Source organism: Penicillium subrubescens, assembly GCF_028828155.1.
Source record: "Penicillium subrubescens strain IBT 31985 chromosome Unknown utg000001l_segment0_segment0, whole genome shotgun sequence".
In the NCBI taxonomy this organism is placed as follows: domain Eukaryota; kingdom Fungi; phylum Ascomycota; class Eurotiomycetes; order Eurotiales; family Aspergillaceae; genus Penicillium; species Penicillium subrubescens.
The window spans coordinates 1,687,855-1,710,772 of record NW_026643151.1 but is presented as its reverse complement, the minus strand read 5'-3'; the positions used below and the strand labels follow the sequence as shown (position 1 = coordinate 1,710,772).

Genomic DNA, 22,918 nt, shown 5'->3' with positions numbered 1-22,918 from the left:
GACGCCAACCCGGTCCCGTTCCCACCGGGTCTCACAATCCGAGTTGCCAAACTATTGACGGTCGGATGCTATTTTTGCTCGTTTGGCTCTCCTCGGCTTCTGCTCAGCCACAGCCCTCATCCCGTTGGCCCCCTACTTTTGCAGCCGCCATTCGGCATTACATGCCTCTTCTTCAGCCTTACTTTGACCACTGCTCTCTGTAGAAGAAGATCTTTGTTCTTGGCCTCCTGGTACTGACCAATTAGCATGACAGATGATACCCCTGTGTTGACGACCGTAAAGAGGTTGTGAATGGCTTGACCGCCTTGGCATACATACTCCGGATGGTTTGCATCGTAAGCCTGTCTTCCAGAATGCAGCAGAGTTTTGTACCTGCTGCGGATGCACTTGATGCTTGATTGGAAAAAAGAACCATGTATATTTGTAATGTGAATGGCATCCGTGAACAAGGTATATGGATTATATTAGTCTCATCTTTGCAAAGAACGACGGAAGGGATCAGTTGCCAACTTTCATACAGGTATTTCTCCAGGATTCTGCTCATGAACTCGTGAGAAGATGGAACAAATATTCAAAGATATAGTAGATCACATGAAAAGTAATATTCCTGGTTATGGTGTCTATCTTGGGTGTTGTACCACCAACTGGTGACCTAGTCATGTGACCCCTCTCCGAGTCCCCACTTCTTGGTGCTTCTCACCGCCCTACCTTCTTCCCTTCTTCCATCCTCACCGCCTACTGTTTTCGCTCAAACTGTCCCCTGCAAAACTCGCTTTCGCGTTGAATTAATTGTCCCTTCCACGGGTTACAGGGCAAAAGTCGAAATCCTCTTGCTGGTCTTGTCCCTTTCCTCCCCCCTTCCCCCCTTCCTCGACCTCGCCACTATAGTCCTGGGCTGGGGATCCTCTTCCTAGCCACTTGGGTTCTCATCAAAACCCTGTGGTCAAGGATGCTGCCTGGTCGTTGCGAGGCCGTCTCGGGCGTGTAGCCACATCTCACACCATGTCACGCGCCTCGGCCGGGTTTGCGGACTTTTTCCCACTGCACCATCGGTTCTGTCGCAGAAGCGCGTCAAGGTCAAGGATCGGCGAGGCAAAAGTTGCGATGGGGAGACACAGCCATCCGATCTCCGAACGCCCGGCGCGCCCAGCGCATCCGCGACGGGTGGGGTATCCAAAGACCATGCTGCGGATGGAGATATCACTCAATCTTCATCCGGCACGGCGGCAGGGGGTCCTGCAGCGTCGCTGACCCAGAAAGAGCACAATGGGGCCCTGCCGCCAACTGTCGCCGACTCTCATCCTCCACCTCATATCGACACTCTCACACCCCTCACCAACACAGAATCCTCTCCACCACGCAAAGTAACAGGCTCGCCCAAGATCGCGGGCAAGAAATCGCCAGTTGTTGCTATTCATTCAAAAGCAGAACCTTCCAAGTCGTCCGTCACCCCCATTCACACCCCGCCGACTCCCCAATCACAAACTCGCCAAGAAATCGTGGTCAAGGGCCGTAAGATCGTATATGACCCCGACCTGGACAAGCGGCCGTCCAAGGAGAAGCGTCGCAAGCCCGAGTATGCCGAAATTGTTGCGAATGGCCAGAGCGCCCCGCCCGACCCCCGCCTGGCAATCCCCAACTACTCGCGTGGGTCGGCTTGCAAGCAAAAGACCAAGTATCGGCCGATGCCGTATACCTTGAAGCAATGGCCATATGATCCGACGACAAGCATTGGACCCGGTCCTCCAGTGCAGGTCGTCGTGACGGGCTTTGACCCGCTCACTCCCGTGGCTCCCATCAGTGCGCTGTTCTCCAGCTTCGGTGAAATCGCGGAGATCAACAACCGGACGGACCCGATCACTGGCCGGTTCCTGGGGATTTGCTCCATCAAATACAAGGACAGCGCTTCGTTTCGCGGGAGTGGGCCAATCTCCGCTTCGAGTGCAGCGAGGCGCGCGTACATGGAGTGCAAGAAGGAGCAGCGCATTGGCACTCGTCGGATTCGGGTTGAAATAGATCGAGATGGGATTTTGTCGGAACGCATGGCCTCCAAACTGATCGAGTCGCAACGATTGGCCTCCAAAACCGCGTCCGCCGCAGCCACCGCCGCAGAATCCAAGTCCGCCGAGCTCCAAGCTAAGAAGAATGAACCTCCACCAACCGCACCGAAAGGTCCCTCCGGTCGATCCACCATGCGACCCGGGCTGGTCATCCCGGAAGGACCTCGAGCGGCCATTCGGGCTCCGACCGTACAATCTCTCGTCGAAGAGACTCCGATCCTCAGCCAGATCAAGCGCGAGCCTTACATTTTCATTGCTCATTGCTATGTCCCAGTTCTTAGCACCACCGTCCCCCACTTGAAGAAACGCCTGAAGATGGTTGACTACAAATCCATTCGATGCGACAAGACGGGATATTATGTTATATTTCACAATTCTCGCGCGGGTGAGCAGGAAACCGAGAGATGCTTCCGGCTATGCCACATGCAGCCCCTCTTCACCTACATCATGAACATGGAAAGCCAGCCCTACGGAAACCCCAATTACGTGCGCAGTCCAAGTCCCGAACGCCTTCGCGCCGAACAACGAGAAAAGTCCGAGCAGGAGAGAGCCAAGAAGGAGGCTGAGCTGGATGTGGAGGAAGAAAAGAAACAACGTGCGTTGGATCTGGATCCCTGTCGAGAGGTTCTGGCGGTCATCATTCGGGACCTTCGAGACAAGCTACTCGAAGATGTCAAGTCCCGCATTGCTGCGCCGACTCTGTACGACTATCTCGACCCCAGTAGGCATGCAGCCAGACGGGAGAAATTGGGAATTCCAGGTCCAGAAGGCACGGGCACCAAGCGGCCAGCTTTCCGAATCGGCGTGGATAGTTCCGCAGGCACTCCGGACTCTCGATCGGAACATCAGCGGGATCCACTCCGATCCTCGAATCTCAATGTGCTAGCTTTGCCGCGTATTCGCAAGGCTCATGGTCTTGACCGTGCAGGTGCAGCCTTTGTGGATGAACGGCGCCGGCAGCCTCTCCGACCGAGAGAGGTTCGCCCGCTCTATCATCGGTTGCAGCAGCTCCACGATGACGAGGACTCGGATGATGATCAGCGGACTCCTCTTACGAGATACACCGAGGAGAGAAGTAGTCGCCCGCCGAGCCGTGCAACTTCTGTCTCTTCTGTGTCTGAGCAGGATGAGGAAGAGTATCAATCAGACCCACTGGAGGCCTTTGAAGAAGGCGGTGTTGCAACCGCAAATGACAATTTGCTTGATGATGAGACACTCTCGCCCAGCTCACGGAAGCGAAAGCGGTTGACCGGAGAGCTTGATGCTCGCAAGCGGCAACGGCATGATGATGAGCTCTTTAGTATCGGGCCATCAGAAGGGACGGTGGAGGATGAACATCCTGAGACTCCGGCCGGAATTGATGTTGATCTTCTTGAAGGGAAAGGAGAAACAATTGATGATCGCGATGAAATTCCCCTGCCGGAGAAACTGCCATCTGATCTTGTCACTGACAAGGGTCCTGTGCCTGATGATCTGCCGATTGGCGAGCCTTGGGATACCGAAGTTTCTGAAAAGCCCAAGCCCGAAATCGATTGGGGTGTGTCCAAGCATGAACCACGTGCCACCGTGGAAGATGACGAGAGCATCATTCTAGATCTGGATGGCTGGCAACAACTGATCAAGGATGATGAAGATATCCAATTCCTTCGGGAGGTCTTGCTCAACCAATCTACTTCCAGTCTTGGTGACCTCAGTTCCTGGGCGTGGCGACAGAAGGAGATCAAGGCTCTCAATCAACTGGAAGCTAAGGGTCCCACCCGCGAAGTTATCGGTATCACCGGCTACTACGTGCCCAATGCCACCGGTGCCGCCCGGACTGAAGGCCGAAAGAGAATCATGGAAGCCGAGAAGTCCAAGTATCTCCCACATCGCATCAAAGTCCAAAAAGCTCGAGAAGAACGTGAGGCCTTGGCCAAGGCCGATCCCCAAGCCGCGGCCGCCGAGGCAGCCAGAATCGCAGCCGCCAAGGTCATCTCCAAGTCTTCGTCCCGGTCAACCCGTGTCAACAATCGCCGACTCATTGCCGATATCAACGCTCAGAAGCAAGCTCTGCCTACTTCTAGTGGTGAAGGTGATGTTCTCAGGTTCAATCAGCTTAAGAAGCGAAAGAAGCCTGTACGATTCGCTCGATCTGCCATTCACAATTGGGGATTGTACGCGGAAGAGAACATCACTGCCAACGACATGATCATCGAATACGTCGGTGAGAAAGTGCGTCAGCAAGTGGCAGATATGCGCGAACGCCGGTATCTCAAGAGCGGAATCGGTAGTAGTTATCTGTTCCGTATTGATGAGAATACGGTCATCGACGCGACTAAACGAGGTGGTATTGCGCGGTTCATCAATCACAGCTGTACGCCCAATTGTACTGCCAAGATCATCAAGGTCGATGGCAGTAAGCGTATTGTGATTTACGCGCTCCGGGACATTGAACGAGGTATGTATTGTCAACACTCTACAAGTCTTCCACAGAAACATTTCGCTGACGAGTACTTAATCTACAGATGAGGAACTTACATACGACTACAAGTTCGAGCGCGAATGGGATAGCGACGATCGCATTCCATGTCTCTGTGGCTCAACCGGCTGCAAGGGTTTCCTCAATTAAGGCGCTATCACTGCCACCGCTACTGCCATTGCCACTATTACTACCATCTCTCTTTTTAAAGGGCTTCTATCTTCATCTTCCATCTATGCTCTTTTTTTCTCCTTTTTCTTTGATCCTCCCCGGACGGCGTTGAAAACATGGTTGGGCGTTTCGGAGGGTGGGAGCATCCAAGGCCTGTATGATTTTGGGAATTGTGATTTCAAGCGCTATAACACACAGCCCTCATGTACAATATGCAAAATTCCACAATTTCTTGCCAGTGCCTCGTTATTCGTAAACATGATGTATGTTTGGTTAGACATGCCGTAGTAGAACAGAAATAGTGTCTTTTTTTCTCATCCCTCGTCGAGCGCCTTCGCTATGGTGAATATTCAATTAACTTCGTGAGAGCTTTTGCAGTTTCGTCCGGGGCGAGTCTTGATATGGATTGTAATCAATTGCACTGAATGGGTATTGAATTGACTGGAGTATAGCGTATAGGAAAGATGGTGTCGAAAAGGTATAATATCAGAAACAGAAAACATTTGCATAATCCAAGACTTGTATCTCTTCAAACTGTGTGTAGAAGATCGAGTCAGTTTCACACATCTCAAGAATATCCATATCACCTTCAAAAAGAACTTTAGTCCGAGAAAAATAAAAGAAGATACGTACCCAAATGACTCGGCAACAAGAAATTAGCAATCCCCTCCTTAATAACATACTGATGCCCACAATTCCCACAAACAAGTTTGCCCTCAATCACCTGCGTCTCCAGGAGTAGACGGTGTAGATCCTTCAATGTCTGTTCCTCGTTCAATGCGTCGCCTTCGGGTTTTGTTTCGGGAAGGCTGGGGAAGCCGAGCTATAGCGTAAAATAGGTCAATTATCAGCTGATATTCCTTCTCACACATCTTTTCTTCTCTCTTTTCCAGTTTGGGGAAGTAATGTGTGGTGTGCTGCGGTGCTGCCCTACCTCATTAGCCGTAATCCGCAAACTATCCCAGTCCACGCGGGGAAGCACATTGCGAATGAATTCCGGCTGGAAATCAAGTTCCTGTTGTTCGAGCTCGGCGTCGTGGAAGTGGAGCGGGAAAGAGGCGGCGGAGGTCTTGCATTCCTTGACGGCGCAGGTGACGAAGTTGGCTGTGATAACTTTCATTGTGCTGGTGGCAGTAGATGGTGGTGTAGAGGTGGGGTGAGTGTTTTGTTATCGTGTGGTTGGAGTGGTGAGAATTTGGGGAATTGGATAGTTGGTCGGATTTACTCTTGAGATGATACTGTATCCCTCGCTGTGGTGTGTTTTTCAGAAAAGGAATTTGGTCTCTTTGCGCGTTGATGTGAATTATACTGGTGAGGGTTGAGTTCGAGAAAAAAACCCGCGGAGAGCCCCACATCATGTGATCTGTTATCGATAAGCAAGTATAGGGTGAGAGGAAGATGTCGACAGGATAGATACACCCCTTATTCCGATTTGGCGTAGTAATACTATTATCATATCCTACAGTAGGGCTCCATAAGTTTGGAAATCGAACAAATTTCAGACTCATCTTCGCAATCACCAGTTGAACGGTATTGGTGCTATCAAGAAAGATGATTCGAAAGACATTTAGGAAGACCATTTAAATAAGAGTGATTATACCATGTCTAGTTGGTTCGTTTCTCTTGAACAACTATAAGGATATCCTAATTAGAAGATAGTAATGCAGTTACTGCGCTAAACCCCAAATGAGTGTTTATCGTGTGATTAGCAATCTTGTATCGTCGGTTTAGCAATTCGCGACTGGATAGTCTTTGAACTTTTATGAAAATAAACTTGGGATTGAACTGTCGATGGTATTTCATGCTAATAAGCAGACCATTGACAGACGATAGACGTGAAAATCAGATCAGTAAATAGGCGCAAAAATTTTGAACTACAAGCAGATCGATAAGCTTTTAAGGTTAGTTACGTGTAAATTGCCTGGAACAAAGTCATCTGCTCATTCAAAATGGGAGGTATATTGAACGTATACTCGTAAGAAAGAGCAATGTTGAAAAATGAAAGAAAGCTGACGGCGGGGAGACAAACCGGGCGTTCAAGGGCCAGTAGCTCCCAGCCATCCATATCTTCCCCCGATCATCACTTAATCAACACTTCCAGCATGTCGAGGTCGGCGATATCGTTTTCACCCAGAGAAGAATCAGGCTCAAGTATATCACCATCAAAGACAAGATGCAGAGTTTTCTCAACCGGTATGTTCTGCTTGTCTCGAAAAGCCGCTATCACCTTCGACACCAATGTCTTAGGTCTGGCTTTAATCTTGAAGTCACTCAGCCCGGGACTTTTCAAAAGCAACTTCATCGGCTCATTACCCGGTTCATCGTCCGGGTTTGGAGGAGCGGGAGAACCACCGCCGATATCTGGAGAAGAAGGACCACGACGATTCATCATGAGTGGATCAGTGCTGACTGCCTCCATGTGGATTTTAAGCTCAGTTTGTTCCGCATCGGGATCGTCTTCTATATTTAAGAATTTCTTCTTGTCTGACTTGATGTCGAATCTTCTACAGGTTGACACGTCAAAGACCCGGACGCCGTTCCAAAAAAGCTGGATGGTTGACGTTTCTTGTTCGGTGAAGCCTTGTCGCTCACACCATGCTAGGCGGGCGTCTTTCAGGGCCTGGGATATCTTGCGCTGGATGATCAATGGCTTGGTGTTTGGGATTTCAGATGTTATAAGGATATGCACTCTTTGGTCTTCCACAGGAGGTGGTGGTGGAGGAGCAGGAGCGGGAGTGGGCGACGGTTGTGCAGGTGGGAAATTGGTCCCTCTAGCTAAATGCTTCGAGGGAGTATCACGGCTTGTATCCTCTGAGTCCAAGTCTATTATATGCCGGGTTCTTTGCAGGCCGTCGTCCGGGTTTTGGTGTGTAGAGGGGATATTTGAGTGGTCCGTGGATTGACTCTCCGTAGAGTCAACATGAACAGGACTTGGAATGGTCGTGGGCTGGGGTTCATCATCATCATTTCGTTCCGGACTCCCAGATAGAATGCCTTTCTCGCCAGGCGTTGAAATAGACCGCCTGGATTGTTCTTCAGCCTCACTTTCGTCGTCCGGCTTTGGTGAGCTTGTAGTTTCGGGATTCTCCTCCTCCCCCTCTGGTTTCTCCTCATGCTCATCTGACTTTCGTGGTCGCTTGGTCTTTCGACTCTCTTCGGGGGCCGGAGAAGAGGCAGTTTCAGCGAACTGAGCGGCGAGCTTCTGCTTTCTGTGCGCCTCACGGTTGGCCGCGACAATGTCGGAGTAGGTTTGTCCAGATCGGCGGTAGAATTCGGTGCCCGAGTCGTCGGTTTTGGTTGCCCAGGCGGGCTTATTAAAAAAGGATCGCATCGCAGTGTAAAGGAACACTGAGGTTCGCACGGCGATCGAGGTTCACTTGAATAGAAAGAGAAGAAAGAAAGACAGGCGAGCGAGTGTTTGCGATGGTTTAAGGTCGTATTTCCAAAGCGACTGCTTTGTCGCGGTGCAACGCGCCTTACCGCCTTCGGAATCTTATCTGCTTCACCTTCAGCACCCACGAACATCCCCGCTCCTTCTCCAAGCTCCACCAGGTATGTCCTCCCAGTGCCCACATGCAATAGCTTCTTACTGATCGGTTTGAAATATTTAGAAACAGAGGCCCTAACCCCCCCGCGACGTTAGACCACAACTCAAGATGGAGAACGGCGCATCCTCAGAGGGAAAAGACCCCTCGGCCTTCCTCAGCGAGATCATCGGCGCCCCGGTGATCGTGAAGCTCAATTCCGGCGTTGTGTACAAGGGTATTTTCATCATGGGAGCTTTATTTGTGAGCGGCCTAGCTAATTGTTCTGTAGGTGAGCTCCAATCAGTCGATGGCTACATGAACATCGCCCTCGAGAAGACCGAGGAATTCGTCAACGGAAAGCACCGTCGTAGCTACGGAGATGCTTTTGTGCGAGGAAACAATGGTGCGTACATGCTATCGAATACTTGGGTGTGTTATAGATTGTCTGACACCTGTCGTTTTGCTAGTTCTCTATATCTCCGCAGCCTGAAGAGGTTCACTTTCCTAGTGCCCTTTGCAGCCCCGGCGTAAAGTGATATTTGCTAGGTGGTTTGGATCCGCTTTTATCATAATCCCACACTCATACCGTGGAAGGACGCGGGTTCTTTTTTTCCCCTGGAGCTCGGGTGTTTTCTCCCAGAATGGCCTACCATATTATATGTGGCCTTCTAACATGTGCTACGCTGGCTGGTTTTCATGATCACTATTCCGCCCAGCCATGATGGTATGCATGATCTTCCTGCGTTAAGAAGCAGTTACTTGGTGATTCGGTACAGAAATATCATACCACTCACGCTCTAAGCAAATCAAGGGGTGCCTGATACCTAGAGAGTGAGCCGGATTTACCATCATTTGCCCCTCATTGTGTAAAGTCGTAACCTACCGATCTCGGTTCACCTTCAAATAAATATACACGGGAATACCTATCCAACCTGTTCCATCTCGAAGTTTTGGCTACAGTTGGACGCTTGGGCAGAAGCTAAAATTTCACTGACGTTCCATACTTTCACCTCGACGAAGCTTTCAGCATGGTATTCTCAGCAAGGCTTCAAAAAGTAAAGCGAATTATAATGACTGAGCTATCTTGAGACATGATCTAGGAGACATGCAAAGGGACCTCTAAAAAGAGTGAAAGCTACCTAGGACTTAGATATATGTAGTCGTAGGTAGCCGGAACAATAAATATATAGCGAGAAGTGGAAGGTCTCCAGATATCAGTAACACCACCATTTGTCTGGAGAGTGTCTATTGTGTTCCTGTGATTAGGATTAAATGAGTGTATGCATGCTTAACGATATCTAACGCCAGCCCATGTCCACAACACCGATCCTAACAGTCTATGCAAACGCTAAATGGCACGAGCAGCAGAAAGAAACACCAGAGCAGACTATGTCTTGATACCCATCAAGATGGTCGCTTGAACGGATGAGCCTCGGTGCTCCTGAAGAAAATATTAGCACAGAACGAATGTATGTAAGATTCAAGGTCCACTCACAGAACATACTCATCCAAGCTAACAAGGTTAGGCTCGGAAAAGATCAAATACAGATACTTGAGTGTCTCAGCAAGCCAGAAGCTTTCCATCTTATTGCTCATCTTTGGCAGAGGGTTGCGCACGTCCTCGATGGCGGAGTGGCCATACTTTGTGCGCGTTACTTTGTCGATGCTTTGGAACATGCGCCACGCTGCATCTTGAAGCGACTTGTCGCCGGTGATGCGGTACATGATGAAGATGGACTCGATAGCCTCGGGTCTGAGTGAAATAATTAGTACAACCGACCACATGGGCACAGCGACCAGAATTGTAGAATGGAGGTTGTACCGAAGCTTGTATGTTGGATCTGCGATCCCGACGATACCAGGTGGGAGTCCTTCATCCTCGACTTGTTTCTGCGCTCGCTCGAGGTGTTCCCTCGAATGTATTGGCTGGCCGAGAACATCTTCGTACCATTTGCCCTCGTCCCATGGGCATTTATCAATTTCCGCACAGGGACTGACTTCCAGGGTCTCAGGCATAATCCCCGTTGGCATAGAATCATACGCCCAGATACACCCGTCCGTAAGACCACGAGCAATAGAAAGATCTTCTGTACGATTGAAGATCTTGGACGCTATACCAACGGTGCCACCCAAGAAGCACTTTAAGTGATCCTGTATATACTGCACACTGTGGAGAGCTCCGCCCTTCAGTCCACGAACATTCGAAGTGAACAGAATCTGCTTATCTTCATCCTTGGTCATGGCACGGAAGAGAAGCTTCTTCTTTATCGCCTCGATAGCATTCTCATACATGCTGCGGTACTGGTCTGTCTGCGCGCCAAGCAGGATGTGCTCCTTGGGCAGATACTCATATGTTGAGTCGGCAGAGCCACCCAGAGAATATTGGGACCAGTCGAATGTGAGATCCTTGGCATTGATGAATAATGGCCACAGTCCGGGAATTTTGGTCTTGGATTGGCCCCGTTCTAGCTCGTTTGTGATCCGCTGGACGGCATCGAAATATTTCGGGTTGCCGGTCAGTTGAGACAGGCGAGTGAATTCCAGGGTTAATGAGCCCATTTCTGCCAGACTTGTGTGCGATGACGGCTGGATTTCTTCGCCTTGGGCAGATCTGTAGGAAATCGGTTAGTTACTATGCATCGTAGTTTGCGACCACCCGGGATATCCTGGTTGGGAAGAAATACTTGGACCAGTTCCACCGCATCTGGGGCATCCGGTTATGCGTGTCAAACGCATTGAAGATCATCTCCCCCAGCTCTTCTGCTTTCTTAAGGAGAATTGGGTGCTTCCCGTGGCTCAGGTCGTGAGCAGCTAAGAAACCACCCATATATCTGATAATAATTTCAAAGACATTCACTTCCGCGCTGCGGGTAGTAGTGAAGTCGATTCTATCCAAAGCCTCCAGGGCCAATTCGAGTTCATCATCCAGGCCCATAATGATCAGTGCATCTAGTGAGTCCACTAGGGTAGCACCCCACCCGCTGAACGAGTCCTGATATCCACCGGTCTGGGGTGAGACCTCGTCTCGCATCCAGGCATGGTCTTTATAGCCATTCCAGGAATGCATGAATGCCTCCTTTATGGCCTTTTGTTTCTTGACTCTGGCCTTGCGCTCGGGTCTGGACTCTGGTGGAAAGTCATGTTGGATTTTGGGAATTGATGATGGTGATGTCGGTAAAGGAATGTATGAAGTGACAGGGTATCTCTCGGTAGCTGAGTTCAAGTGGATCGTATCTTGTGAGAGGATAGTGCTTTGTATAGGGGTTGGTCTCGGATGTTTATGCTGCCAGGCATGAAGTCGACTGAGGGGTAACCAGACTAGAAAGAGATATGCGGTAATAAGAAGAAGGATTGTTGTTGTTAGAGAGCGACCTTTGCGATTGGAAATCATAATGCAGGTGTTCCTGCGAGATAAAGGCTTTGTCCAAGATAGGAGGCAAAATTTGATAGATTTGAGAGGGAATGACGCTCATAGAGGAATGGGTTAGTTATGCGAAAAAGGAAAGACTAAGCCATTGATAGCTTGGATAGTATTCAAAAAAGACAAACGAATGTTGAGAAAGGGCTGGTTAAGACGAGGGGCTATCACAAGTCATTGAAGGATATTCTGCCCTGGGCATTGGGCAAAGGATATCAAGGAAGGGAGTGTTGTCAACAGCCAGGGATGATAAATGGAGAGGAAACATAAAAGGCATAGTACACCCATGTGGGACAATCACGTCAAACCCGCTTCTTTCCCGTCAAACGATCAACCAAATGTGCAAGGTTCAGATGATCATCAAGAGGACGGACCTCTGATAGAACCTACGACACGCGTCCATGGGGAAAGCTGGATGGGACGAGCGAATGACCAGCTCATGATTGGAGAGATCTGGCATGCAAAGGGGCCGCAATGTGGCTCCCGAAAAAGAAAAAAATTGATGTGTTACCCGTTGAAGTAAGGGCGATGGCGTTCAGGGTCCAAGCAGGTATTCTTAGCTGTGGTTCTAGACCCGAGGGGACGAAACAATAAAGTACAAAGTATGATAGAGAAAGGACGGGATGATGTACTGGGTACTTCTGCTTACCCTCAAAACATTATGGCGGGGTATGTTCCCAGTACTACCCGCCTTGCCAGAAACATTTGGCTCCACCTATCCCCTGAACTTGCCTCAATCCAGCTAGTTACACCTGATGATCGTTCCCGAATGCCCATTTTCATGATTAATTTTGTGGCGAAGCGTCTTGGTGCGGGTCTTGATTGTTTTCCGATCTCTTGGTCGCTCAAAGCTTGACTATTCCCCATTTCCATCTTGTAGGTTCTTACTGTCGGTATGGCCTTCGATTAAACAGTATTAACTCGCCTTGGTTGATATTGTAGAGCGTCTTCTCATTGCCCACGCTTGGAGCGGTGACAATCTCATATCAAAAGGAGTTCGAATGGCATATTGTTGCCTGACGCCAAGATGGGTCCATTTGTGGCCACCAGCCGACCCTTGGCCCAGGCCCTCGAGCAATTAAAATAGTTAGGTGGATAATGGCTGTAGTCAGAGGGTGAAACAATATTCAAGATGAATCGTATTATGTTAGAGTACCCGAGGAGCCAAATGAAAGAGAAAATTTCAAGAAGGACAATAGTTACCAGGGATGAACTAAAAACATTAGTCATTAAGAGATTTTTCTTAAAAGTAACTATCAACTTTTGAATTAAAAACATCAGTCACAAAGAAGAGCAAAAAATTAACTTTTAGAGGCTCATAATGAGCTAAGCACAAGACAGTATACCGTCTATCGTCCATCGCAAATGCAATATTTGACAGGATATGCAGAAATGTGCAGAGTGCCTCCGTATCAGACACCTTTCCAAAATCTCCAACGCTCGCAGTCATCACCTCCCAAAAGAGGCGGATGACCGACAAGTAACCCACCAAAGTGGATAAGAATTAGATATTAATGTATTAATGTATGTTCAACGGAATGGCGATAGGGAAGAACTTCACAAAGCAGTGCTAGGATGGCGAAGCTTCACCCACAACGCAGGCCGACTCCAGAGGGAAAAGGAGTTTTGGACAGACCATTGAAAAGAGGGATTCGACCTGGAGCTCGAGGTCAAAGTGCCAAAGGAACTTGGCGAGAATAAGACGCATTTCGGCATCAGCTAGACTTCGAATTGGAGGGGTATGAGTTAGCGGAAGATGCGACGAAAAGAAAGTCAGACCTGCGACGCATAGGGTGTTGACTTACTGCTGACCGATGCAGTTGCGTGGTCCATATGAAAATGGTCGAAGTGCATCCGTTTGATCGGAAATGAATTCAGAAGACTCGGGACCAGAAAGCCAACGCTCAGGATGAAGGAGTCCGGATTATTGAAGTTGGTGTTCGAATGAAAAGCCAAGAACAACGAGATTGAAACAGAAACCTGGAAGAGGCTAGCCTTACTAGCTCATCATATGACAAACATCTTGAGGATCTCGTATGTGCTCAATAACAGTAGCCCAGTATCAACTAGTACCACAACTTACTCTACCAGGAACATATTGACCGTCAATGACGGCTCCACCTTGAGGCACAAGACGCGGAAGCATAAAAGGAATAGGAGAATAGATTCGTAAAATTTTAGTCAAAACAGCATTCAGATAAGGAAGCTCAACAAGAGCAGACAACTTAATCTCAGATATCTGCGCAAAAGCGCCGCGAATCTCACTAACCAACCGAACATACTTCTCCGGGTGCCGCAGAAGGTAATACGTACAACCCGTAAGCAGAGCAGCAGTTGTCTCACTCCCAGCAAGTACAAACACACCCGCATTGACATCAATCTCCGGAAGAGACAAGCCACGTCCACCGTTACCATGCTTGATAATGCATGAGGTAAACTTGCCTTGCGCTTCTTGAGCAGATGTCTTGGGACTAGAAGAATCAACAAGGGAAGCAGACTTGGATAAAACCAAAAGACCTTTAGGTATGCGCTGGACTTGACAGCATCCAAAATAACTATAACCCACCAATGGTACTTGTTGTCGGAGAGACAACCAAAGGGCTCGCCGAAGGGAAGATCCCCGATCAGATTGAAGGTGGTGAAATTATACCAGCGAGTCATGTCAACGACTGGGTGTTGACTTCCGCGCACAATACCGGCGAGTTTGTCAATGAGCATATCAGCGTAGACATGGAGAATCTGATCCTGTTCCTTGAGTGCCTTGTTCGAGAACGCATGGGTGAGTAGACGGCGCATTCGGGTGTGCTCCTCGTTATTTGCAGTGATCATGGCATTGGTTCCATTGGGTGTCGGCGAATACAGGGCTGGATCCTTGACGAAGAGCCCCTTTTTGCCATGTCCTTAGATGTCCTTCCAAGCGGCGGCGGAATTGTAAACGAGTGCATTGGGTGCAATGCGAACAACACTGCCGTACTGGTCATGTAGTCTTTTTATTACCGAGTGCTCCTTGCCACGGATATCCCACAAAATGTGGATAATGGGCGAGATGGCAGCCAGCTTGGGACCCGGGCAGCGGCTCAGTGGGTGGAAGTAGAGACTGTAGACGGACCATACTGCGAAGTAGAGAATGGCTGCTTGCCGATGAGTTTCAATCCTGATTTTTGCATTCTCCACAAGCATGGACGATCTGGGACTCACCAGCAGGAGGATGCCATGAAGCAACACCTCCCAGTCCAGAACCGGTCGCCCTTTTCAATTCATGGCTGCGGCGTTCTCCAATCAATTCTCGGATTCCTTACTCCAGGGAATTTATCAAACAAATGTAATCCTGTAGATCAAGCAACCAGTGTCAATTTGTGCGAGGCTGCGAAGGGGAAGATAAGAACGTGCCGGAGCAAAGTCCGAGTCGGGGAATTGTGCCACGCCGAAAGAGAGAGGAGGAGAGAGAAAAAGAGAGTGAGGGAGAAATCCCCTTCTTCACGACGAGGGAATTTTGAGTTGGGCTTAGCGCCCACATGAGGCAATTTGTGGCGACAAACATTATATACCGCTTTGCAGGACGAGTATACAAGCGAGGGTAAAGGAAGGATCCGGCCAACGTCGTGCCTGTTTGATCTGTCCCCCACAATCCAAACATGCATGGTAAGCTTCTACAGAAAGGGGCAATTCAAGTATAAATCGGAAAAATGGTCAATTGTATATGAAAAGTTATATGAATTATGTAAACACCGAGATTCGTCAAGTCGTCACTCATCAATGCAGCAGAGTCTATAGTATGAACAGAGTATCTCATCGTCGAGATACTTAGCTGGCCACGATGAAACTCAAGAAGCTACCAGCAGCCAGTCCTGCAATTAGCATCATGCTCATGAATCCTCCTGCAGCTTCTCGCTCATCCTCCGAGACCCAGACACTCGCTCCCATCATGCAACTCGACGCCAGATATCCATTAGTGGCACCGAACAACAATTGCACGATGAAGAGATAGAAGAAGTCGCTCCTCACGATAGCCCCCGTACCATTGATGTTGCAAAGCAGGTACAGAGGCACGAAAATGAAACGTGCTACAGTCAGAACGAAAGCCAACTTAGGACGGTGTGCCAGAGAGAAACCAGGGTAGGCAACGGCCAATCTGCCACTGAGATCACCGATATTCCAGAACAGGAATGCAAGGGGAATGAACACAGATGTGTCAAACATCCGGGATGTTGTTGGGTCGTTGACCGACAAGATCCTGGAGGTATACACTGGGAAGAACATCATCGTAACTTGGAGACACACAAAGACAGCAAGCGACAGATACCGCAGTTTCTTGAACAGTGTCCACAAGCTGACCGATTTATCAGGCGTACGGTCAGCAAGAGGAGTATTTTCATCATCGTCCGTTGCCTTTTGCTTGGGGTTCGGTCGGTTCCTGAGGAGATAGAGGAATGCCAGTAGCGTGAGGACCGACACGCCCGTTGCCGTGAAGAAGTAGATGAAGGCCGACTTTGACGACGATCCCTGTACGCCATCCTGGGCTTGTCCGCCACTATTCTCCCTCGGCACCGCCAGGACAGAGACAATCTGGGCAACACATGGAAGCACACCCGCAACTCCCTGCCCACCCATGATCGCTTGCGTATACTCTTCTCGACCATACCCCGCAACGTACGCAAAGACACCGTTCTGATTCAGCCCGGCGGCAAAGCTTGCGCCAAAGACCATCACCATCAAGAACCCAAAGTATGCGCGGACCGAACTATCTTTCATGACAATGGTCGAGAATGCCAGTAGAGTGAAGACGAAGCAGTTGATCAGCAGCGATAGCGTGATACGCCATGGGTACGAGACGCGCTTCTGAATTTTCGCGAAAGCGTATACGGTCCCGAGGTTGGTGAGGGTGGAAACTGTGAGGATCGAAGGCTGGTAATGTGTCGAGGTCCACTCGTCCGACTCAAAGCGATTGTAGAAATACGTTGAGGCGGCCAAGAACATGTTCCTAGAGGGAGGCCCAACATGTTAGATCCATAATTGTGAGATACATTGAGGACTACTCCAGGTATGGCTCACCATGCCCATAGCATCGACACTCCCAGGAGGAAGAAGACGCTGTATTCCAGTCGCGAAAAGCGAGGCGGCGCTCTTTCCTGGTCGTGTCCATCTTCGCCAGCATCTACCTCCGCCGAGTCATCTAGCGGCTCGTAGGCCCCGCGGTCCATGAAAAGTCTCCGGACTCGATCCATCCTGTGCTGATATAAGCCCCGGTTCGGTGTAACGGATCGTGATTGATGAGGAGAATAAGCTCTCCCTGGGAGCTACAAAGGTGCTCAGGTGAGGTTGGATGTAGCTTGGATGAATCAGCGGAGACCAGCGCCTCGGGTGGGTCCTCGTGACCAATTGTGGAGAAGACTTTGACAACAGTACTAACACTGCCATAACTGCCTAACGTTGGTCTGAACACAACCGGATAATGCTACCAATGGGTACCTATTCATGTCCCTCCATAGTTCTATGTTCCCATGACTGGGTTGCACATGAATAAAATTCAGCCGTTGTAGAGCTAACTGGCTGTTATCTTCTTCCATTAGTTAATCACAACGGACATTAACTCAATTCGACCACGATTGCTTCTTTCTCCATTTCTTCGATTACCGTGTCCTTCTTGCTCCTCTTCTAACATCGGGTCAGAGGGATCGTATAGCGTCGATGCAAAATATTTATGACTAAAGATTCTACCTTCTTTCCGTAATACCAACAACTCCGTCTAACGAAAGAAAAGAAAAATGTTCTTCTCAAAAAAAAAAAAAAAAAAAAAAGGCCCGATTTGGCAGATGATATATCACTTGAGAGCATCACGACTTGCTCCCATAACTAGCCGCGTTAGGGTTCGAATTGACTCAGTCTATAAGCCTATAAGCCCATCTACACGACTAGACAAGGCGAAGTTGACTCGAGGCCCGAATCAGTTAAGCTTGTGAACCCATTATCGGATTTTTTATTCATTTTCCGTAGACCAGCGACCAGTACAGCAAAGGAGATTCTATCATTAAAGAAGTCAATCTTGAGCGACTTGAAGACTTGAAGCATAGCACTTAATTTGACATGAATCCAGAGGCTTGCAGAGAGACCTTATAGCGGCAACTGACGCAAAATTTTGGTCGAGGATGGGAGGTAACAGATATGCTAGCAGAAAGCACTCACATATTGTAACCTTCAGCGTAACTCAAATTAGGCGTACCCGAGTATTTACTGGAGGAAGAAAAGTTGAATACTAAATCAACTAAGAGGCGATGTATTGACATGCGGGCTACGGACTCAACTTTAACCTCGAGGGAATCCAATTAGGCGCAATAATTTGTTATTGAATACCGAAATATATGTCGATTATCTGCAGGGCAAGCTTTACTAATTGAAATGATTTTTGTCGGTAGGCCATCATGCTGGTGAATGGGGATCGGGTTGGAGGGATGGAGAGAAGAAGCGGCGGAACCATGCAATCCAGCCGTGGGAGCGTGTAGGTCGCCTGCCTGTTTGCCCAAAAAGGCACCCATCCGTCCAGAATTTTGCTCTACCTGGCAGCGCATTCCTTATCAAGCGGTCGCTGCTTTATGCCTATCCATTCGATTCTGCCTATAACTCAAACTGTTACCTGAATAAACCATTCTCCGGTTTCATATAGCTGACTTGGGCTGTAGGCAGCAAGAGCCTGATGGTGCCTAGTAGAGTGATTTCTATACTTAAGGATATCTATTTAAGCATAAGCTCCCCTATACGAGGTGATTACAAACTGCACCGTCCCCGAAACCATGAGCACGGTGAGTGCAAAAGTGTCAGATGTCATATCCTCCAGAGACTAACAGCTATTAGTACCTTCAATACGACGCTATCTGCAATGAACTTGAAGCCATTAAGCTTCACGACCATGAGTCCGCCGCTTACGGACTATGGAACGCCATTTTGGGTGTGCAGTTCCCGGTTGCCCAAGAGTACATAGTCCGTCCCCAAGACCAGCATGGCTCCCAGAGTGGTGCACGCGGCTTCTCGGATCTTCACGTCGTCCAATACCGCAACAATGCTACCGAACCGGAAAAATTCCTCATCGTGCAATGCAAGAGGGCTGGTACAGAATCTCAGGGTGCTGTTTGGGAGGAAGCCGTCGATCAATTAGATCGGTACTTACGCGCCACACATGGTAAACGTGCCCCCGCGGCTCGCACCCCTGTTTACGGCATAGCTGCAGTTGGCAAATGGATGCGCGTGTATAAGTACGATGACATCAACCAGTGTGTTCTCAACTGGGCGCCACGACGTATGCGCTGGAATAGGTGGAATTTGAAGAAAAACGATGCCCAAGTCCAGCGTATTCTGGATGAGATACTGAGGAACCACTAAAGATATCTTCAGTATCTATGAAGAGTTGAGATCGGAGCTATGAAATTCAATGAGATATCAGTATTCTGTCAGCGCATACAACCTTAGAGAGGACTACCTAAGACATCTTAGGAATTCTTGGCTGTAGCCGCTATCCAGTGCCAAGTGCTTTCATTGTGCTTCGGAGAAAATATACTTCGTAAGCTACCGTACGGCTCCACTAGGTGACTACTTTCCCTAATCAGAAAACTGAGCGGAAGGAATGGGCACGAACGGGGAGGTTTTCTAAGGCAACATAGCTGGGTCAATTCGCCGAGCCTGCTAGCCTACAATATGATGTATCTATTTTGCTCTTCCTAAAAATGGATGATTCATAATGGAGCATACTCATGGAAGCCCAAATTTCCATGGAAGCCCAAATTTCCATGGAAGCCCAAGTAATCAATGTATGGTCCTGCATCTTGAGAGTGGTAGCACTGAGACCATTTCTGAATACCTAGACATTGATATTTGGAAACTTAAAACTCAACGAATATCAAATATGGTTGTCATATGGCTTCTGGTCACATGGTATTCTGTGTATTAAGGTTAGATGCCCTAACCTCTCGATAAACCTCAACTTCGTCAACAATCCGAATTTTCCCTTTTTGTCCATACGAATGTCGACTGCCTCGAATAATGCAGAAGCAGAATGTGCAGATCAAAATCATTCGGGAAGCTCAGAAGGCCCCACCATTCGAGAGTGGCAGAACTTTGCGATCGGATTGGCCTAAACAAAAAGCATTCCAACGAAGAGCACGTGACCTACCATTCGCCAGTTTGCGAGGAGTCGTGTTCGCGTGTAGATTGAGCGATGTGCGATGTATGACCTGTCCGATACGAGTCCTAACATAGACAGCAGCCTATTCAAGGGAATCTGCGGGTGAATTGGTCTTTAAGACCTCCTCGGCCGTGGCTTGAGACCATGTGTCCGGATCAAGAAATCTAGACTACAGTGTTAGTTTATACAAGGGGCACATAACCACGAATCCAGATTCTAGATAGGTAAATATTTAATACCTTTGAGTGACAAGCTTAAGGAAGACATAATCTTATGAGGAGGAAGCTTTGTAAGTCTGCTCAAGGCACAGATATTTCTTCTCATACCTTAGGGGAACTTGGGTCATGCGATTCGCATCGACATTTAAGGTTCCGCCAACCTTCTTAGCCCAGCTAAGAATAATTACATACTGTCAAGCATTCATAATTACATCAGTCCATGACAATCGCTCAGCCTTTTCCTTTCAGAAGGAGATTTTTGAAGAAAAAGCCTTCTATCTTCACAAAAGTGCGTCCTATCCTTGTGGACATTCTGCCCTTGGTGGATATCGCTATGGTGCGCCCTAGTCGGACCAACCCGTCTACTGAAGGTGTAAACCTGCCGCCAACATGCCTACTTTGTCAAATGGTGATCCCATCTACTTATGACACTGGAATCGCGGACACTAAAGAGGAGGATCAGTTGCTCAAAGATCGGCAGCCGTGGAAAAGTTATTGGAGGTCTAGCCATAAACATGTCATGGTGCCCTCTGCGAGAGTCGAAGAGGCAGATTTCGGTGATTTACCTCGACTCTGGTCATGTTTCTGCCGAGCTAGTAAGTTTCATATCGTGTACTCTTAAAGCTCAGAAAGGACTGACCTGTGTATCTAGTCATCAAGGAGTCAGACACTAAATATCGTTTAACGGGTATCAATATGGTACAACACAAAGCAAGCGATCCATACAACTTCCCAACTGACCCGAACGTCGCAAGAATTGGAGGCAGAAGAAACGGGCGATGTGATCCTCAAATATTCACATCGTGCATGGCGGCGAGGCCAGGAAGACAGCCAGTCAAGTATAAAGGGAAGCGACTCGGCTTTATCATACACGCTCATTGCTGGGTACTTTTTGGTCGAACCATCGAGACGCCACTGATCGAGATCAACCTCGAGAGGTTTATCAAAGCTCTCCGATCGCACTGGCGAAAGTCAAAATTAAAGGATCTAGTCGATGACAAATTTTACCTGACACCTGGCCCGAACCAAGTCTCACCGGAGCTTCAGCTCGGGTGTGATATTCATCGGAATCCAGTGATCGTACCAGTTCTGCAAAAGGTCATTACCGACGCACTCAACCGCGACGACTTTTCGACTCACCCCCAGGCCTGTTTTGATAGGCTTCCGGCAGAACTTACTCATTTGATTTCGGAATGGGTCTTACCCATTGAGTATACCTCGGATGATGTCCGAAACATGCGGAATATGCTCCTCGCCTTCGGGTGGGATTTACCAGGTTGGTTTTGGCGAAGGCGGTTAGCAGAAGATCTCTTCTTCGAGCTGGAAGTTTTGAGGAAGTCTTGCTTTCCTCCTCCGGCTTGGATGAAGTTACAGATGATGCGACTTGACGTGATGTATCTCACCTTCGATCGAACGTGGTATCCTCACAGTGGACTGGCAAACCGCAAGCGTATTCTCGAGAGTATAGTTGCGATTAAGAATGGCTTGGGAATTGTTTGAGAGAAAAATCTTGCCAAAAGCATTGCAATGCAAGAAGAATTGCTATGGAGGAAGGCTAAGTTTAATTACTATGCACCTTTAGCTCCGCCAAATGTTTACTCTCAGCGCTGAGTACCTGCTCCTTGATCAGCTGCAGTTTTGTAAGATCCTTGTCCACCATACTTAGTGAATACCTATCAAGTTAGGATTATCTACGGGTCCTAGAAAATGACCGCATGACTAGAACACTGAGGAGAATCCATGTGCCAAGGTGGAAGACCCGGGTGAGCCACTTAGGTTTAGGCTGAGTACCTAGATATCCTCATAATACCTACTAGCCTTTTACTTTACCTAGGTAGCAGGGAGCTATTAAGAAAGACGGCTCAAAAGACATTTAGATACCCTTTATAAAATGGAAAGTCAAAGCATATATATTTACATTTCAATATTGGGACCTGTGAATTACTAGATGTGGTTAGTTTTGCCGTGGCGCCTACTTATACTTTGAGTGCAATATTATAGCGGTTATACTGGTCTTATGACCAATCTTGACCTGTCTCCAAATACGTCTTGATCGTTAAATGCTTGTGTTACCAGGAGCAATAATTATGGTTTCCAGAGCGCACGTAGCTTCCAGGAATACAGTTTCTCAAAATAACACTAGCCCATATTGACAATGGTCCGACAATGCACTTTCTAGAGCACGAACATGACGACCCAAAGCAGTGCCGAGATGGGAAGTGATAAAGACCTGCACGCCAAAGGCGTTAATTCGAAGGCACGCTCGGACATTGTTGTTTTATAGGTCCGTTCTTTTGCCACTGTGGATACTATTATAGATAGGAAGGCTAACATTACCAAAATGGATTTCTCAATACGACAAGCATCTATCAAACAAAAATTATCTCCAGTTGAAGAAGTTGGAAATTGGAGGACTATACTAAGTAATTTCTATGACCTATATCGATAGTCCTGGAACTACCTCTATCGAGATCTTCTGTGCACTGTGGAACTGGGGGAGTGGGAGCAATGGGTTCATCAGTGACGTTGTATTGAGTCAAGTGTCTTGCTATTAAACTTTCTGATTAAACTATACAGTTTCACAGTAGAACGACGGAAAGAAAAATCAACAACTTGGGTTCTGGAGTGGTTCACGCTCACATTGTATACGCTGGAAGTTGTTTGAATCATATGTTCTGATATTATGTCTTCTTAAGACATACAGGTCCATCAGCGCTATCGCTGGTAACCTTGGCATCGAGATCATCTCAGAAGAAGAGATTTGGGTAAAAGTACGAGTAAAATAGCAAGCCCTTATAGACCACAGGAAATCAGGAAACCAAAAAACAGGTCGCGATACCCAGTCTAAGCAACGCTTTATCAATTGTACACAAAGAGGACGGAGGGAATTCTT

At 48.2% G+C, this 22,918-nt stretch overlaps 9 protein-coding genes across 9 annotated transcripts; 4 read left to right on the top strand and 5 right to left on the bottom strand.

Annotated features, from left to right (window-relative positions):
• Positions 1 to 950: 950 nt before the first annotated feature.
• Positions 951 to 4,668, top strand: set1 (histone methyltransferase SET1; the record flags this gene model as incomplete). Its single annotated transcript, XM_057146478.1, has 2 exons — positions 951 to 4,497; positions 4,565 to 4,668. Coding segments are annotated over 2 exons (3,651 nt in total), but the record flags the coding sequence as incomplete, so codon positions are not given.
• A 550-nt stretch (positions 4,669 to 5,218) lies between these two features.
• On the bottom strand, positions 5,219 to 5,809 carry N7473_000537 (RNA methylation protein TRM112; the record flags this gene model as incomplete). The annotated part of the gene is made up of 3 exons (XM_057146477.1): positions 5,219 to 5,223; positions 5,323 to 5,512; positions 5,624 to 5,809. The coding sequence occupies 3 exons, from the start codon at positions 5,807 to 5,809 to the stop codon at positions 5,219 to 5,221; spliced, it is 381 nt and encodes a 126-aa protein (XP_057014363.1).
• Positions 5,810 to 6,769: 960 nt separating this feature from the next.
• On the bottom strand, positions 6,770 to 8,020 carry N7473_000536 (small ubiquitin-related modifier domain-containing protein; the record flags this gene model as incomplete). The annotated part of the gene is made up of 1 exon (XM_057146476.1): positions 6,770 to 8,020. One exon carries the CDS (start codon positions 8,018 to 8,020, stop codon positions 6,770 to 6,772), a length of 1,251 nt encoding a protein of 416 aa, XP_057014362.1.
• Positions 8,021 to 8,345: 325 nt separating this feature from the next.
• N7473_000535 (U4/U6-U5 snRNP complex subunit LSM6) lies at positions 8,346 to 8,706 on the top strand (the record flags this gene model as incomplete). The annotated part of the gene is made up of 3 exons (XM_057146475.1): positions 8,346 to 8,451; positions 8,506 to 8,619; positions 8,684 to 8,706. 3 exons carry the CDS (start codon positions 8,346 to 8,348, stop codon positions 8,704 to 8,706), a joined length of 243 nt encoding a protein of 80 aa, XP_057014361.1.
• A 755-nt stretch (positions 8,707 to 9,461) lies between these two features.
• On the bottom strand, positions 9,462 to 12,049 carry N7473_000534 (glycoside hydrolase family 47 protein). Its single transcript, XM_057146474.1, has 3 exons — positions 10,901 to 12,049; positions 9,712 to 10,827; positions 9,462 to 9,657 (listed from the first exon to the last, which is right to left on the bottom strand). The coding sequence occupies exons 1-3, from the start codon at positions 11,605 to 11,607 to the stop codon at positions 9,621 to 9,623; spliced, it is 1,860 nt and encodes a 619-aa protein (XP_057014360.1). The 5' UTR covers positions 11,608 to 12,049; the 3' UTR covers positions 9,462 to 9,620.
• A 1,155-nt stretch (positions 12,050 to 13,204) lies between these two features.
• Positions 13,205 to 14,814, bottom strand: N7473_000533 (Cytochrome P450; the record flags this gene model as incomplete). The annotated part of the gene is made up of 5 exons (XM_057146473.1): positions 13,205 to 13,353; positions 13,440 to 13,614; positions 13,718 to 14,105; positions 14,201 to 14,520; positions 14,632 to 14,814. 5 exons carry the CDS (start codon positions 14,812 to 14,814, stop codon positions 13,205 to 13,207), a joined length of 1,215 nt encoding a protein of 404 aa, XP_057014359.1.
• A 624-nt stretch (positions 14,815 to 15,438) lies between these two features.
• On the bottom strand, positions 15,439 to 16,859 carry N7473_000532 (nucleoside transmembrane transporter FUN26; the record flags this gene model as incomplete). Its single annotated transcript, XM_057146472.1, has 2 exons — positions 15,439 to 16,615; positions 16,687 to 16,859. 2 exons carry the CDS (start codon positions 16,857 to 16,859, stop codon positions 15,439 to 15,441), a joined length of 1,350 nt encoding a protein of 449 aa, XP_057014358.1.
• A 1,563-nt stretch (positions 16,860 to 18,422) lies between these two features.
• On the top strand, positions 18,423 to 19,008 carry N7473_000531 (uncharacterized protein; the record flags this gene model as incomplete). The annotated part of the gene is made up of 2 exons (XM_057146471.1): positions 18,423 to 18,431; positions 18,484 to 19,008. The coding sequence occupies 2 exons, from the start codon at positions 18,423 to 18,425 to the stop codon at positions 19,006 to 19,008; spliced, it is 534 nt and encodes a 177-aa protein (XP_057014357.1).
• A 1,351-nt stretch (positions 19,009 to 20,359) lies between these two features.
• On the top strand, positions 20,360 to 21,525 carry N7473_000530 (uncharacterized protein; the record flags this gene model as incomplete). The annotated part of the gene is made up of 2 exons (XM_057146470.1): positions 20,360 to 20,621; positions 20,678 to 21,525. The coding sequence occupies 2 exons, from the start codon at positions 20,360 to 20,362 to the stop codon at positions 21,523 to 21,525; spliced, it is 1,110 nt and encodes a 369-aa protein (XP_057014356.1).
• Positions 21,526 to 22,918: the final 1,393 nt, after the last annotated feature.